The following is a 16,225-nucleotide window of genomic DNA, read 5'->3' as shown; positions in this document are numbered from 1 at the left end:
AGAGACCTGGGCTCCGCTCCCCCCATCCCACCCCGCCCCTCGCCAAGGGACCCTGCACATTCCCCGCTGGGCCTGAAAGCACCAGGACAGGACAGCTTCCAGGCTGTCACACAACCCCACACGCATGCCCAGGATGTGCACACACGTGTGAACATGCACACACAGGACTTGTCCAGGCCGAGAGACAGAGACACACTCAGACTCAGAGACCCTGGAGAGGCTCAGAGACAAATGGTCAGAGAAGCTGAGAAGCACAGCGATGGTGAGAGTTGTGGTCAGAGACACGGAGGAGAGGAGAGTACACCCAGTGAGCCAGGAGGGCTGCAGGCAGTACAGACTGGCCGAGGGGCAACATGCAGGTCAAGTGGGACCTGGAGACCCTGGGAGGCATCCAAGATGGATGGTGGCCCGTGGTGTGTCCCTGACATGGTCCCCTGACTCGTGAGGCCCACTGTCATGAAGGGGACAGCCGTCAGTGTGCCAGAGCCAAGGCTAGCCTCACCGTGGCTGCCACAGCGCGCTGGCGGCACCTTGGCCCTGGCATCACCACAGGCTGCCTGCTGCTAGCACTGCCCTGTCACCACTCAGGCTGGTGGCCTAGTCATGCAGATCTGTCATCTGCATGTTGGAGGCTCAGGAAAGCCAGCAGCTGGTGGCCTAGTGGCCCCATCGCGAGCCCTGGGCCCAGCCAGGCCTCCACTCCTATACTCTGGGCTGCTGCCCCTGTGCTGACCCTATCTGCAAAGCCATGGTGTTGGGGCCTATGCTGACTCAAGTTCAAATCCCAGCTCTGCCACATACTTGCAGCATGACCTTGGAGAGGTCACGGCAGTTCTGGAAGCTGGACAAGGTACAGGGTGGTGTGGGGTGGGGCGGGGGTGGGGTGGGTGGATTCTCTCCTGGAGCCTCCAAAAGGAGCCCTTCCTTGCCTTCAGTTCTTAAGGCCCATCTTGGACTTCTGACCCCTAGAACTGCAAGAGAATAAACATAGGTTGTTTTAAGGAACTAGGTTTGTGGTAATGTGTACCCCTGGACACTCACCACCCCCCATGCAAACCTCCAACACAGCGCCCTCAGAGCAAACGTGGAGACACCTGTCCCACACCAGCCCAGACCAGGGCCCCCCACTCTGGCCAGTGCCCTGCCAGAAACAAGGGGACCCCACTCCCACCCCAGGAGCCAGCCTGCCCACCCTGCCATGCCCAGCCTGTTCTCTGCCTCCCCCCAAATACCACGGGGCCCCCCAGCTCCCCGTTAAGATGCCTTAAGGGAAACCACACCCATGCTTTCCTTCCCCTCCCAGTGCCACAGGCAAGCTGTGCCAGAGATGGTCCCACGTGTCATCTACCTAAGCAACCAGGCCGGCCAGGCACGTGTCACCTCCCCCCTCCCTCCCTCACTGCTGCTCTGGCAGAAATGAAGGGTTTGGGGCTCAACCCCCTCACACAGAAGCCAACCCTTCCTGCAGACAGGCAGGCCCCCTCTGTGCGCCCGTTTCCCCAGGATGCCGGGCCCGGAGGCAGGCAGGTCCGGGGATGGGTAGGCAGATGCTGGGTGTCTGCCCCACAGCAGGAGGCTCCCAGCACCCCTCCCAGCCTGCACCCAAGCCTCCCGCCATCCCTTCCCCTCAACTCCAATTAAAGGGTCCTCAACGCTAATCGATGCGGTTGACTCAGCCCCTGGCCTCACCTCCCTAACAAGGCCTTTGTGTGCTTAATTGGCTATCTCCAGGCGCTATTGCTATTCCCCGTCCCCCACCATGCTGCCCTATCCTCATATCCCAGGCCCAGCTATGTGCTAATTGGGCCCCTGGGGGGCACACATAAAGCCCACCCTTGCCTTCCTATATCAGCCCCCACCCACGGGTTCCTAAAGCTCAGCCTCCAGCCTCCAGGAGGTAGGGATGGGGCACGGGAGGGAAGACTTGCCCTAATTTCCTGGGCTGTGACTCTTCCAACCAGAGCAGTGCCCACCAGCCCCCCGCACCGCCCCCCCCGCCCCAGCCCCTCCTAAAGGCCCTCTCTTCTCCTGCCTGCTGTCTGCCTCCCCAGCGCTCAGCTCCCAGGCTTGGCTGCTCCTCTCTCCCCAGATTCGGGAGCTGCTTTCTGACCAGCAAGAATATTGTGGAGAAGCTACCCTAGATCAGCCCTGCCATGCACCCTGGGGCCCCTACAGCCTCTGGAGTCTCTGAGCCCAGTCCTCGAGAACTGTGTGCCTTCGTGAGCGGGGCAGCCAGCCACATGCTGCGTGCCCTGCACCCTCGGCAGACCCGGCCCGCCAAAAGGAGGCCCAACCACAGGAGGTTTCTGCACAACCAGATCTGCAGGTGAGGGGCAATAGAAGATGGGAGGTGGGCAGAGGGGCGTGGGGAGGGGCCAGACACCTCAGAGTGTGGGAGACTAGGCCCAGACAGAACAGAGAGACGGGGACTCCAGGGCAGGATACAATCAACACTTAAGATGCATTTATTGAGCATTAACTGTGTGCCAGGCCCCCAAGATCCACTGGTGCAAGGCAGACAAAATCTGCCTTCATAGAGCTTGTGTTCCCATAGGAAGGTGGCGATCAGAGATCGTGATGCTGAGTGAAAGAAGCCAGACACAGAAAGCCACATATTGCATGATTCCATTTGTGTGAAAGCCAGAAAGCAGGGTAGTGGTGCCAGGGAAGGCAAGAGGGGATGGCGAGTGATTGTCAGTGGGCTCAGGGTTGCTTTCTGGGGTGATGAAAAGTTCTGGAACTAATTAGCAGTGCTAGTTTTGCACATTGTGAATGTATTAAATGTCACTGGATTGCACACTTTATTATTTTTATTTTATTTATTTATTCATGAGAGACACAAAGAAAGGCAGAGACACAGGCAGAGGGAGAAATAGACTCCGCACAGGGAGCCCGATGCGGAACTCGATCCCGGGACTCCAGGATTATGCCCTGAGCCAAAAGCAGATGCTCAACCGCTGAGCCACTCAGGCGTCCCTGGATTGCACACTTTAAAGTGACTCGTTTGGGACTCCTGGGTGGCTCAGTGGTTGAGCGTCTACCTTTGGCTCAGGGCGTGATCCCAGAGTCCCAGGATCAAGTCCCACGTCGGGCTCCCTGAATGGAGCCTGCTTCTCCCTCTGCCTCTCCCCACCCACCCCCACCCCCCGCCATCTCTCACGAATAAATACATAAGTAAATCTTTAAAAAAAATAAAGTCACTTGTTTTAAGTTATGTGAATTTTATCTCGATTTTTAAAAATTATATGGCTTGTTATGAGGTGATAAATACTATGGAGGGCATGCTGGGTGAGGACTGGCATTTTAGTAGGTAAGGTGTCAGGGAAGGCTTTACTGAGAAGGTGACAATTGAGCCAAGACCTGACTGAGGCCAGGGAACAAGACTGTGATATCTGAGGGAAGAGCATTCCAGGCAAGGCACAGCAAGTGCAAAGGCCCTGAGGCAGGAACATCCCTGGAATGTTTGAGCACCAGTGAGGCTGGCGCTGAGTGAAAGGGGAAGGAATAGGGTTCTAAAGAAACAGGAGCTCCTCATTTAGCACCACACCATTCAGCCCCTGGGTTGAATGTTCCCTTAGCAAAGCAATGTCCTTCCCTGTCTCCGGGAATGTAGATGGAGACCTGAGCTCCTTCATGTCTGTGCTCATGCCTGTCCTTCCTCTCAACCCCACCCAGCCCCATCCCGCCTTGCCCTGTGCTCTTCCCTCACTCTGTGACAGGAACCATTTTTTGAGCACTTGGGTGTGCCAGGCACACCCTACTAAGGGTTTGACATGCAATATATCACTTAATCCTCTCAATAAATCTGCACAGTATGTTGTCTTTGTCCCTATGCTACAGACAAGGAGGCTCAGAGATTCAATGCCTTATCCAAACCACACAGCTAAACAATGGATACAACCCAGGCCTTCTGAGTCTAGAGCTCATGCTCTGTACAACTTTGCTGTCCTGGCTGGATACAGAGTCTCAGAGACTTGATGATGATGGTGGTGGTGGTGGTGGTGGTGATGGTGTTGGTAGAATGATGGTGATGGTAATGGTGGAATGGTGGTGATAGTTATGATGGTGATAGTGGGATGGTAATGATGGTGATGATGGTGGTGGTGATGGTGATGATAATGGTGATGATGTTGATTGTGATAATGATGGTGGTGATGGTGGTGATGGTGATGATGGTGATGGTGAGATGGGGGGGTGGTGATGGTGATTGTGGTATGGTGGTGATGGTGGTGATCATAATGGTGGTGATGATGGTGATGATGCTGATGGTGGTATAGTGGTGATAGTGATGATAATGGTGGTGATGATGGTGATGATGGTGATAATGGTGGTGATGATGGTGATGGTAGCTAACAAGCACCTGGCACTTAATATGTGCCACATATTAAGTGCCAGACGTTTGTTCTGAGCACTTTAGTATTAATTTGTAATACTCATTCCCAATGAATATGAACTCATTAATCCCCAATAGTAACCCTAGGAAGTAGTTGCTATTATAATTCTCATTTTTCAGATGACAAACTGAGGCACAGAGAGATAAAGTGACTTGCCCAAGGACCTGCTCTTCTGGAAGTAGGTTGTTCCTTCCAGCCAGCCCAGAGCCTTGCTCCAGGAGGTCTTGGAATCAAATTTGAGTATACAGGGGCCTGGTGCAGCCTAACTCCTGCCTCCACACTGCAAGCCACCTTGTACCAGGAAGCCCAGCCCCAGCCACACCCAGAATGTTCACTGCCACCACCCTACACACCCATTATGAAGAGGAAATCACATCTCTCCTCAAATAGGATCCAGCCCTGTGTCCCAGAGCTAGCCTTCTCATACCTCTTCAGCCCCCCTCAGCAATCACTTCAGGATCCCTCCCCATCTCCAGCCTCCATGTGGAGTCCCTGCCTGCCTCCAGTCTGGACCCTATGCTACTGCCAGCCTCTCACCTCCCAGGTTCCCTGCCCACCTTCCCCCATTCAGCCTCCCTTTTCCCCAGGGCCAAGGCCAACTTCTGTCCTATTGCACCCCAGACATTCCCACCCCCATGCCTGGCTCTGCCACATGCTCCCTGGAGGCCCAGGCCGACCACCCACGAGCTCCTCAAGGGCAGCCCAGGCAGCTCTGGAGCATATTCCCCTGGGCACCCAGCCTCAACCTGAGAAAATTCAGGTCACAGGCAAACTATCCTCAGCACCTTCCCACCCACACCCTCCTCCTCCTCCCTCCAGGTCCCCTCAGGCCCTGCTCCCTCAGGAGCCTCTTCCCACCCATGTGTATGGATTTTTTACTTCTTTTATTGTGAAGAATTTCCAACCTACAGAGAAGTCAAGACAGTTGTCAGATGCAGCAGTTTTCAAAAAAGTGGTTCCCAGACCAGCAGCATCAGCACCTCAGCATGGTGTGGGCATGTGCTGGAGGTGCAGATTCTCGGACACCACCCTAGACCTGCAGAACCCAAATTTGGCTCAGGGGCTTCTGTCTCCACAAGCCCTCCAGGTGTTCTGTTGTGCACTCAAGTTTGAGAACTGCTAGCCCAAAGATCACTCATATACCATCACTTAGACTTTACTGCCTATAACAGCCTATTTTCTTCATCTATATTCTTTTTTTTTTTTAATATGGAACGCTTCACGAATTTGCGTGTCATCCTTGCGCAGGGGCCATGCTAATCTTCTCTGTATCGTTCCAATTTTAGTATATGTGCTGCCGAAGTGAGCACTCTTCATCTATATTCTTAAAACACAAATGTCATGACTCTTCAGCCCTAAATGTCATTTACACTAGTTTGTTTGAGTCAACCCCCTCTCTTGCTCTCTCCCCACCCCCATTCTCTGCCATTTAACCTGACATCCTGGGCAGCCCAGGTGGCTCAGCACTGAAGCCGGGTGCCGCCTTCAGCCCAGGGGCGGGATCCTGGAGTCCCGGGATCCAGTCCCACGTCAGGCTCCCTACATGGAGCCTGCTTCTCCCTCTGCTTGTGTCTCTGCCTCTCTTTCTGTGTGTGTCTCTCATGAATAAATAAATAAAATCTTTAAAAAAAAATAACCTGACATCCCATTTCTGAACATTTTTCCTGGGGACTCAGAGCAATAACTATTCTCCTTGGCATCAAAGACAGTTCCGGAATGGCAGCTCTCACTAATTTATTTATGAGCCTATTTTCTTTTTTTTAAATTATTTTTCTTTAATTTATTTTTTTTAAATATTTTTCTTTAATTTCTTTTTTTTTTAAATATTTTTCTTATTGGAGTTCAATTTTCCAACATATAGCATATCACCCAGTGCTCATCCCATCAAGTGGCCCCCTCAGTGCCCGTCACCCAGTCACCTCATCCCCCCCGCCCACCTCCCTTTCCACTTGTTCTTTTCCCAGAGTTAGGTGTCTCTCATGTTCTGTCACCCTCATTGATATTTCCCACTCTATGAGCCTATTTTCTTGTGGTAAAATATACATAACATAAAACTCACCATTCTGAATATTTTAAAATGTAGAATTCATTGGCATTTCGTATATTCATAATATTTGGCAACCAGTTACCTCAAGCTGGTTCCTGAACATTTTCATCACCCCCAGAGGAGATCCAATGCTCATTGCTAATCACTTCCCATTCCCCTTCCCCAGCACCTCACGGACACCAATCTACTTTCTGTCTCCGGGGACTTGCCTGTTCCGACCATTTCATGTAAACAGAACGATGCAACACCAGATACATGTTTAAGTAAAACCTTTTCTCGAAGTTTAACAACCACAAGAAATGCAAACATTATTGGCATACAGCTTGATGAATTGTCCCAAAGGGAACCCAACCCCCTAGTATAAGCAACACTCAGATCCAGGAACAGGGGTCATGTGAGTTTTAGGGGGCATAACTGAGCCCATTACAGTTTGTGAGATCCATTCATATGGTTCTCAAGAGGTAAGAATGCTAGCAGGGAGGCCAGTGCAGTGGCTGTTGTGGCCACCCACAGGGCCAGGGACTCCAACCAAGGACTGGTAGAGTTGCAGAGGTAGGCAGATTCAAGAGCTCCATGGGAAGTAGAGCCCAAAGGGCATCACTGTTGCACATGCACCCCCAGCCCACCCCCATGCACTCCCAGTGTTTGTGTGGAAACACTTTTCAAGGCACTTTTCCTTCAGACTTTTTTTTACTTTTATATATGTTGGGATGTGGCCACAAAAAATCTAAATGTCAAAAATGTGCATTTTGCTGAGCTAGATGTGAGGCCTTGTGCAATTCACAACCTCCGCAGCGGTTCAGAGCTCCCCTATGAACAGGGTTAGGAAAACTGAATTGTCAGACTCAAGAAAGCAGACCCAGATGGCACAGAGAAGGAAAATGGATGGGAGAAGAGAAAAAACCAGTCCTGGGATGGCAGGAGGGGAATGCTTCACAGTCACCCCAGTAATGCTTGTGTCTTTGCAGGCAGTTTGCCAAGATTGAAGCTGCCACCCAACGCCTGGCCCTCTCCATCTTGTCCCAGGAGGCACCTCCACAGAGACCACCACACAGAAGGCCACCCTTGCCACCTCCGTCCCCCTTCCTGGGGGTGGCCTGTGCTGTGGCCCCCACTGAAGTGCCTTCTGCTGGCCCCAGCCTGAGCCTCGCTGCCCTGGATGCCTCCACCCTCGACCTCTTTGATGACATTGCACTCAACCCAGAGTGTCCCTCAGCGCCATCTGAGTTGTCCCACTGTGCTTGGGGCCAGCCAGACCTGAGGCAGTCTTCACATTTCTATAATCCCATACCCCCTGCCTGGAATGGCCTGGGGGGAGTGGATGGGCCCTGGGCTCCTGAGGGGGACTGGGTGGGCAGGTGGGAGTTGCCTTGTGCCTGCCATTCTCAGGGAATCCCTGAGGGCTGGGGGACCTGCTCCCCATGATGCTCAAACACAACCTAACCCAGCTGCCCCTGCCCCCGGACAAATCAAAGGCCACCCTCCCAATAGCTTAGCAGCCACCCCTAGAAGCCCCCAGTCCTGTCCACTCCCCTCTTGGCAGCCCCTGGGAACATGAACCAAACCCGGACCCCCCACTTCAGACCATAGCCTCTCCAGTCTTCTCCCCAGCCCAAGTTCCACACTTCTGCCTCTGCCAGGAGTGCCCCCTTGCAGTCTCCTTCCCCCACTTCACCCCAGCTCCACCTCCTCAGCATTTGCCACTCCAGCTTCCTCTCACCTGGGCTCATTTCTGCCTAATGCCTGGTCTGGTCTCATCTATTCCTAAATAATGTACGGAGCACCTACTACGTGTCAGGCTCTGTCTAGGCACCGAGGATTCAGCAGTGAATAAACAGACAAGATGTGTGCATTTAAGAGCGTGGGGGATGGGTACCGGTGTGTGGGGGGATTGACAATTAGTACATTTGTACATTTTTAAAGTGCAAGGTAAATTTCCAATTTCAGATTGGAATTAATGCTGTGAAGAAAATAAAACAGAGACTCGGGGATTCCCTGGTGGCTCAGCGGTTTAGCGCCGCCTTCAGCCCGGGGCGTGATCCTGGATACCCGGGATCCAGTCCCACATCAGGCTCCCTGCATGGAGCCTGCTTCTCCCTCTGCCTGTGTCTCTGCCAATCTCTCTCTCTCTCTCTGTGTGTGTGTGTTTCTCATGAATAAGTAAATAATATCTTTAAAAATATGTATCCTTAAAAAAAAACAGAGACTCTACTGAGTGGCTGTTTAACATCAGGTGGCCAGGGAAAGCCTTGAATGACAAGGAGCTGTTGAAGCAAAAGTCTGAGGCTCCAGGCTGAGGAAACGGCACGTGCAAAGACCCTGAGGTGGCTGGAGCAGCGTGAGCAGGGCAAGTGGTAAGAGATGAGGTTAGAGGCTGACAAAAGCAGACAGGAATTGGGAGCAGTTTGGATTTTATTCCAAGATTGATGGGGAAATTCTCTCCCCAATTCTTTCTCAGCCCCATTTCCAAGCAGAGTCTAAATATTTCAAACAGCACGCAAAACACAATATTTGGCAACCAGTTACCTCAAGCTGGTTCCCGAACATTTTCATCACCCCCAAAGGAGATCCAATGCTCATTGCTAATCACTTCCCATTCCCCTTACCCAGCACCTCACGGACACCAATCTACTTTCTGTCACACACACACACACACACACACACACACACACCACACACACCACCCGAGGAGGCAGGTGCTGCACAGATGGGGCAACTGAGGCTGAGCGGGGTTGGGAGGATTTAAGTCCCCTTTCCTGGAAAGTGCTTGGGCTTGGGTCTCGTGATAAATTTCTGTCTCTAGGCCACAAGGGCCAGCGTTCGAACCCCGAGTCTGCCTCTGCCCTGGGTACGCCCCCTCCTCTCTTTCTCGGCCTCAGTGGTCTCATCTCTACAATGAGGGTGGCCGGGACCCAACCTACCCACCTGGAGTTCGCCCTGGTCTCACCCAGGGCGCCGCTCCGCCCCAGGCCCGCCACTCACACCCTTTCTGGCTCTCCATTGGTCAGACGCGCCGCCTTCCCGCCCCTCCCTCCGATGGGCCAATCACGTTCTCAGCACTGAAGGCGGGCCGGGCCCACCGCCCCTTCACGGAAGGCGAAGCAGCTTCGCCTGTGGATTGGCCGGCTGCGGGGGCGGAGCAGAACCTGTTGAGCGCTGATTGGACGGTTCGGCCCCGGTGGGCGGACGCGGACGGCTGGGGGCGGGCCACGTGTCGCGCCCCAGCAAATACTGTGACCCAGCCTTGGAACCCCGCGGGAGGACGTGAGCGGCGTTAAGTGGGGCTCCGTGAGGTGAGTGTCCCCTTGGTCTCTCCAGCGGAGAGGTGGGCCGGGCTGGAAGCCAGCGCCTTCCCGGTAAGCCCCCCACACACCCCAGCGCTGCAGGGGGACCGACCTTCCTGCCTGCAAGTGGGGAAACTGAGGCTTAGCAGGCCGTCCAGGCCGAGGTGGCACAGCCAAGGGAAGGGCTCCTGCCCAAGCCCTGAAGAATGACCTGGGCAGAGACCCGAACCCGCCCACGGATCGCGGGTACAAGGTACTGGGCCGTATTATGTAAATACGACTGAACTTACCACTGCTAATCAGTTATTATGCAGCAGTTTGGAATAGATAGAGACATAAATACAAGGTACTGGCCCTCTCTGCATCCCTGGCCGAGTTCTGCATCATCCCTGTGGAGTGGATGAGTTTGACCCCGATTTTCAGGCTCATACGGAACATGAAACTTGCCGAGGGTCGCACAACCTGCAGGGCTGCCCACCCCTCAGGTGCTAAGCAGCACCCCTCTTCCCCTTCTGCTGCCCCTCCTCCGCCGTGGCCTCAGACTCCCTCCACCCAGAACTCAGTTCTGTACCTTCTCACCACTCCCCCCAAGGCACCCCTAAATCAATCTCCAACCCAGACCTCCTCACATGTGCACACGTGCATACACACACACACACACACACACACACACACACACCTCTCCAGGCCCCCTACTTAGTCCCTGGGACCTGCCACCCGTGCACCAGAAACCTAAAGATCTTCCTCTTCCCCACCTTCCACCACAGCCCTTTGCACCTGCCCCCTGAGCCTCTCCTCGCCACTTGACCTGAAGCCCAGGCCTCACCCTTGCCCATTCGGACCCCAGCCCTGGTTTTCTTCCTGGCCTCCACCTCCAGTGCAGCCCACAAAGGCCGCCATTTAATCTGATAATTTGAAAACTTTTTATAGAAGTATACTGCATATGCAGGAGAACCATACAAATCACAAATGGGTAGCTCAAGTAACTTTTCACATAGCAAACACTGGTGTAAACAGCATGCGAATGCAGAAGCAGAACATTTCCCCCATCCCAGAAGCCCACCCTCCCGGGATCCCTTCTTCACTGCCACCCAAGGATAACCATTCATTCATAGTTTGACTGCCACAGATTGGATTTGCTGGGTTCCCACTTTATATAAGTATCTCACTATATTGTAGTTATTACGGACCAGACCATCACATGTTGTCCAAAATTCAAAAGGAATAGAACAGTACACAGTGAAAATAAAATCTCCTTCATACCTGGCCCCTCAGTGACCTGCTCTCCTGTCTGAAGTACCTGCTCTATCTGTGCCTACCAAAGACAGCAAATAGAGGAGCGGTACACTGGCTCACTCTCATCTGATTGGGGCACAGATGGAACCGCTGCTATATGCACTTTTCTGCTTCATTTCACTGCTAACATTTCTTTTTTTTTTTTTAATGATAGTCACACACACACACACACACACACACACACAGAGAGAGAGAGAGAGAGTCAGGCAGAGACACAGGCAGAGGGAGAAGCAGGCTCCATGCACCGGGAGCCCGACGTGGGATTCGATCCCGGGTCTCCAGGATCGCGCCCTGGGCCAAAGGCAAGCGCCAAACCACTGCGCCACCCAGGGATCCCATTGCTAACATTTCTTAATTGAGTTCCATACTGTTACCTAAACAGCTTCTTGTCATTTTTCCTGGCTGCAAAGAATTCCATGGTGTAGGTATACCATAACTTTTTTTTTTTTGTATACCATAACTTATGTAACCAGTACCCCAACTGTAGATGTTTACGTTTATTTCTAGTCCTTTGCTCCGTGGAAGAGTCCCAGGATGAGTGAGCTGGAAGTCCGGTGGTGAATAACCTTGTGTCATCTCACATGTGTGTTTGCAGGGCAAATACTTAGGAGTGAGTTTTCTGGGTCACAGGGTTCATATAACTCTAATTTTGAGACATGTGGCCACACACGCTTCCCTAAGGGTTGTTGCAATCTACTCTCCCACCACTGTGAAGGGGAGAGGAGATCCTTGTTGCTCCACACATGGGTCATAGGCTTTCAGCCAATAGAGCCCTGATGTGACCCTGCCCCTCCCTCTCCTGAAGACTTAAAAGATGGAAGTGAGAAGAGCACCCTAGCTGGAGGGATCCATCCTGCCAAAGGTCTTCAGGTGCAACCTGATTGGCCAAGGCTGGAATGGCCCCAGCACCTTGAGGGAAACATATTTTAGTCCTGAGGTCAGAGAAGCTTGCAGTGGGTAGGGGCTGAGACAGGGAAGTAACAGAATCTGCTTTGTGTTTTCAGAAAGATATCTCTCTCTCTCTCCTTCTGTCTCTCTCCCTCTGCTTCCTTGGGGAGAATTTTGTACTATGCCAAGATAGATCAGGTTCCCTAGAAATCCCAGCACCAATCACAGATGTAATTATGTGATTAACTGATTCAGTGTGGGGTTTTTTGTTTTTTTTTTTTTTGTAGGAGCTTCCATTCCATTTTTTTTTTAATTTTTTTTTTTATTTATTTATGATAGTCGCACAGAGAGAGAGAGAGAGAGAGAGGCAGAGACACAGGCAGAGGGAGAAGCAGGCTCCATGCACCGGGAGCCCGATGTGGGATTCGATCCCGGGTGTCCAGGATCGCGCCCTGGGCCAAAGGCAGGCGCCAAACCGCTGCGCCACCCAGGGATCCCTTTTTTTTTTTTTAAACAGGGCTAAAGTACACATAATAAAATTTACCATTTCAACCATTTTTAAGCATACAATTAAGTGGCCATTACAAACATTCATGATGTTGCCCAACCGTGGCCACCATCTAGTTCCAGAATGTGTTCATCACCCCAGACGGAACCTCTGCATGCATTAAGGGGTCAGTCCTTGTTGCACCCCGGCCCTGCCGCCCTGCCCCCCTGCCCCAGCAGCCAGGCTGCTTCCTGCCTCTCTCTGGACTCAAACCCTATAAAGGCGCTCCCACAGCGTATGGCCTTCAGGGGCTGGCCTCTCTCACTGAGCACAGTGTTTTCGAGGCTCATCTGTGATGTAGCTTGTAGCAGTGCTTCATTCCCTTCTACTGATGGGTTATATTCCCCTGTGCAGGGACACCTGCCTCTTTGTCTGGGACCCACAGGGACACGCCCCTGTGCTTTATACACACAGGTAAACTGACTTTCAAAGGCTGAGTGGGGGGAACAGAGGTGAAGGTGCTCAGAGCACTGTCACTTCACCCAGAGCCCTTGGGTCCTGAAATGTGGCAGGAGAGAGGGTGACCTTGAGGAAGGAAAATGTTCCCCAGGGCTCTGGGAGAACATTTCTTCCCTCTGGGAGAGGGAAGCTGGGAGCACCAGAGTGGTCAAGGTCAGAGAAGGCTTTCTGGGAAATGACCTCCCAGTACAGTAGGACACAGTAATGAAGAAATGGATTCCAGGCCTGGAGAACTGCACGCACGAAGGCCTGCAGGTGGGAGGACACCAGTTTCCCAAGCACTGTGTGGGGTCCCCCTGGATAGGCAGAAAAGCCCCCTGCCCACCTGCCCCTGCCCCTCAGCACCTCTGCCCATCTCCAGAACATGGCAACTGTGAGGTCCAACCTGGGCCGAGTCCTCCCTGGATCATCCATCCTGTTCCTGTGTGACATGCAGGAGAAGTTCCGCCATATCGCATACTTTCCCCAGATTGTCTCTGTGGCTGCCCGCATGCTCAAGGTATGCCCCTTCCTCTCTCAGACCCCAGAGTCCAGGCCCCCAGCCCCATCCTCCCTCAGACCCAGATTCTGACCCCACAAACCCCCCCCTCAGGCTCAGGCCTTTGTCCCCCTTCCATGGCACAGGTGGCCAGGCTGCTGGAGGTACCAGCTGTGCTGACAGAGCAGTACCCAGAAGGCCTGGGCCCCACAGTCCCTGAGCTGGGGGCTCAAGGCCTGCGGCCAGTGGCCAAAACTTGCTTCAGCATGGTGCCTGCAGTGCAAAAGGAGCTGGAATCACGGCCCCAGCTGCGTTCTGTGCTCCTCTGTGGCATTGAGACACAGGCCTGCATCCTGGTGAGACCCTCACCTCTCCCCATCCTTCCCTGACCCCAAATCCTGTATCCTGGTAGGACCCCATTCCTGACCTGGGACCTTCATCCTTACTCAGGACCCCTGTCTACCTGGTGCTCCCATCCTCCCTAGGATCCTCTTGTAACTCAGGGGCCTCCTGCCCTGACCTGAGCCCCTGTCCTCCCCATCCCAGCTCCCCAGTCCCTCACCCCATACCTGTTCTTGTCTGGGGTTGGCCTTGACATTTCTATGCCCCCAGAACACCACCTTGGACCTCTTGGACCGGGGGCTGCAGGTCCATGTGGTGGTGGATGGCTGCTCTTCTCGCAGGTGAGAGGGTCCTATCCTGCTGAGGGTGGGTGCATATGAGGTACAGTTGGGGTGCCCATGAAGAACCAGGGAGTAGGATCCCTGCTGAGTTGGCCAGGTGTCTGTGTGTCCAGGCCGAGGCATTGACAACCACCTCCCCCCCACAGCCAGGTGGACAGGCTGGTGGCCCTGGCCCGGATGCGACAAAGTGGCGCCTTCCTCTCCACCAGCGAAGGGCTGATTCTGCAGCTTGTGGGTGATGCCGCCCACCCCCAGTTTAAAGAGGTACTGTGGCACAGCGGTTTGGCGCCTGCCTTTGGTCCAGGGCGCGATCCTGGAGACCCGGGATCGAATCCCACGTCGGGCTCCCGGTGCATGGAGCCTGCTTCTCCCTCTGCCTGTGTCTCTGCCTCTCTCTCTATCTCTCTGTGACTATCATAAAAAAAAAAATAAAATAAAATAATTTAAAAAAAAATAAATAAAGAGGTACTGGCCCCCCACGCCCCACCCGACCTCCCTTGCTCCCTTTCCAGCACCCACCACATACTGATTGACAGAATACATCTGGGAACACAGCCGCCTCCAGGCAGGCTAAGTTCTAAGTTCCGTGAAAGAAGCTGTCGGATGGCCAGGAGGACAAGAGAGAAAGAGAGAGAAAGAGAAAGCTTGGCAGGAGGATGGGACTGGGAGGGCTGGGGCACAGAAAAGGGGTGTTGGCAGGGTGCTGTGGGAGGCCTTCCAGGCTGACAGGCAAGTCTGGCAGAGGCCTGTAGATGGCAGCCCTGTGACCCTGCTCTCTGCCTTTTCCTCCAGTCTCTGGCACCACCACCTGTGGCTTTCCAAGTACCCAGGTCTTACTGGGTAGCCCCAGCTCATTCCCACCAGGGGCGGTTAGTTAGGGCAGCAGGATGTGCCCAGCCCTCTGAAGTCTGCCCCCCTCCCCCATCAGTTCAGTTCTGTTGAGCATTTTTTAAGCACCTGTTATGGGCTAGGCACTGTGGCAAGTCCATGGGCAACAGCAAAAGCCAATCTGTATTCGGTTACACACTGTAGCCAGAAGCTGCAAGGGAGTGTTCAGAGTATGTGAGAGATAAGATGGAGGCTCACAGCACAGAGGTCCTGCCCCAGCGGTGGCCTTGAAGTAGGACAGGCAGCCAGACATCCAAAAAGTGTTCCTGGCAGAAGGAACAGCTAGGGCAGAGGCCTGGAGGTGGGACTGAACTTGACTTATTCTGAGAACGGGAGCAGGGCATGCTGAGCCCTCGGTGAGTGTGGGAGGAGGGGAGGCAGAGAGGAGCTAGAGCCCTGTCTTCTCAAAGATTTGGGTTTGGTCCTGGGTGGCCCATGGATATGGGCGGGTGGCAGGAAGGAGGAAGACCAGAGTGGAGGCAGTGGGGGTGCACTTTGCTTATTTTTTGGGAGCCGAGCACAGTGGGGCCTGCTGACAGTGTGGGGCTTTGGGAGAAGGCAGCCCCAGAGAGGGGGCTGGAACATCGGTGCTCCTGTGGTCTACTGACTGGGGGTTGGCCATCAGTGTGAGAGGTCAGGTGGTAACCCATGTCTAAGAGGCAGTCAGATCAATGAGTCTGGAGTTGAGGGGGATGGGAAAGGTGAGAATACTTAAGTAGGAGCTGGTACAGACAAGAAGCTCCAGGACAGGGCCTTCATGGTAAGCCAGCCAAGTGGACCAAGATGGCAGGTGATCAGGGGCTCACCCAGACAGCCATAGCGAAAGGGAGGCCCAAGGAGAAGTTTTGAGAAGAGGGAGTGGTTGGCTTGGCCAGTTGCTGCTAAGAGGGCAGAGCAGATGAAAATGGAGAAATGCCTCTTTGAATCTGTCCTGGAGATGGGTCCTCTTGACCCTTCTGAACCCTCCTCTTCCCCCTACAGATTCAGAAGATCATCAAGGAGCCCGCCCCTGACAGCGGGCTGCTGGGCCTCTTCCAAGGCCAGAACCCCCTCTTCCGCTGAACTCCTCACCCTGAAGGCCACCTCCTGCCATCGGGACCTTCATGGAATCAGTTGGCCCCCATCCTTGGCCCCCAAGAGTGGTGCAGTCCACCGGGAGCACCACCCCCTCGGGAGGGGAGGTGGAATGCTCCCTTGCCATTGGGCCAAAGCGCCGGAAATGCAAATAAAGCTCCTGGAAGCTGGGTGGCAGTTGGCTGAG

The 16,225-nt window shown here is 53.7% G+C and overlaps 2 protein-coding genes and 1 non-coding gene across 9 annotated transcripts; 2 read left to right on the top strand and 1 right to left on the bottom strand.

Moving 5' to 3' along the window:
• The first annotated feature begins 1,805 nt into the window (after window positions 1–1,805).
• C2H19orf85 (chromosome 2 C19orf85 homolog) lies at window positions 1,806–8,101 on the top strand. Its single transcript, XM_041745388.1, has 2 exons — window positions 1,806–2,326; window positions 7,410–8,101. Exons 1-2 carry the CDS (start codon window positions 2,154–2,156, stop codon window positions 7,864–7,866), a joined length of 630 nt encoding a protein of 209 aa, XP_041601322.1. The 5' UTR covers window positions 1,806–2,153; the 3' UTR covers window positions 7,867–8,101.
• Window positions 5,598–5,704, bottom strand: LOC121485890. The gene has a single exon (XR_005986396.1). It is a non-coding gene; the product is annotated as a U6 spliceosomal RNA (small nuclear RNA).
• Window positions 8,102–9,626: 1,525 nt separating the features above from the next.
• ISOC2 (isochorismatase domain containing 2) lies at window positions 9,627–16,208 on the top strand. Of its 7 annotated transcripts, XM_041745947.1 has the most exons (8): window positions 9,718–9,734; window positions 11,529–11,631; window positions 12,811–12,870; window positions 13,277–13,414; window positions 13,540–13,749; window positions 14,006–14,076; window positions 14,223–14,340; window positions 15,946–16,208. In XM_041745947.1, the coding sequence occupies exons 4-8, from the start codon at window positions 13,280–13,282 to the stop codon at window positions 16,024–16,026; spliced, it is 615 nt and encodes a 204-aa protein (XP_041601881.1). In that variant the 5' UTR covers window positions 9,718–9,734; window positions 11,529–11,631; window positions 12,811–12,870; window positions 13,277–13,279; the 3' UTR covers window positions 16,027–16,208. The 7 variants fall into 7 exon arrangements, with proteins under 7 accessions (XP_041601885.1, XP_041601880.1, XP_041601884.1 ...); XM_041745946.1 differs by lacking the exon at window positions 11,529–11,631 and having other exon boundaries at window positions 9,645–9,734; XM_041745950.1 differs by lacking the exon at window positions 12,811–12,870 and having other exon boundaries at window positions 9,700–9,734.
• Window positions 16,209–16,225: the final 17 nt, after the last annotated feature.

Source organism: Vulpes lagopus, chromosome 2 (genome assembly GCF_018345385.1).
Source record: "Vulpes lagopus strain Blue_001 chromosome 2, ASM1834538v1, whole genome shotgun sequence".
Taxonomy (NCBI): Eukaryota; Metazoa; Chordata; class Mammalia; order Carnivora; family Canidae; genus Vulpes; species Vulpes lagopus.
The sequence above is the reverse complement of the archived record's forward strand: the minus strand, read 5'-3'. Positions and strand labels throughout refer to the sequence as shown.

Bases quoted from the DNA above. Each gene is read 5' to 3' on its own strand.
- C2H19orf85 (XM_041745388.1), top strand. From the start codon at position 2,154: ATGCACCCTGGGGCCCCTACAGCCTCTGGAGTCTCTGAGCCCAGTCCT. The intron at 2,327-7,409 runs GTGAGGGGCAAT...GTGTCTTTGCAG, and splicing joins CTGCACAACCAGATCTGCAG to GCAGTTTGCCAAGATTGAAG.
- ISOC2 (XM_041745951.1), top strand. From the start codon at position 13,280: ATGGCAACTGTGAGGTCCAACCTGGGCCGAGTCCTCCCTGGATCATCC. The intron at 13,415-13,539 runs GTATGCCCCTTC...TCCATGGCACAG, and splicing joins TGGCTGCCCGCATGCTCAAG to GTGGCCAGGCTGCTGGAGGT. The intron at 13,750-14,005 runs GTGAGACCCTCA...CTATGCCCCCAG, and splicing joins AGACACAGGCCTGCATCCTG to AACACCACCTTGGACCTCTT.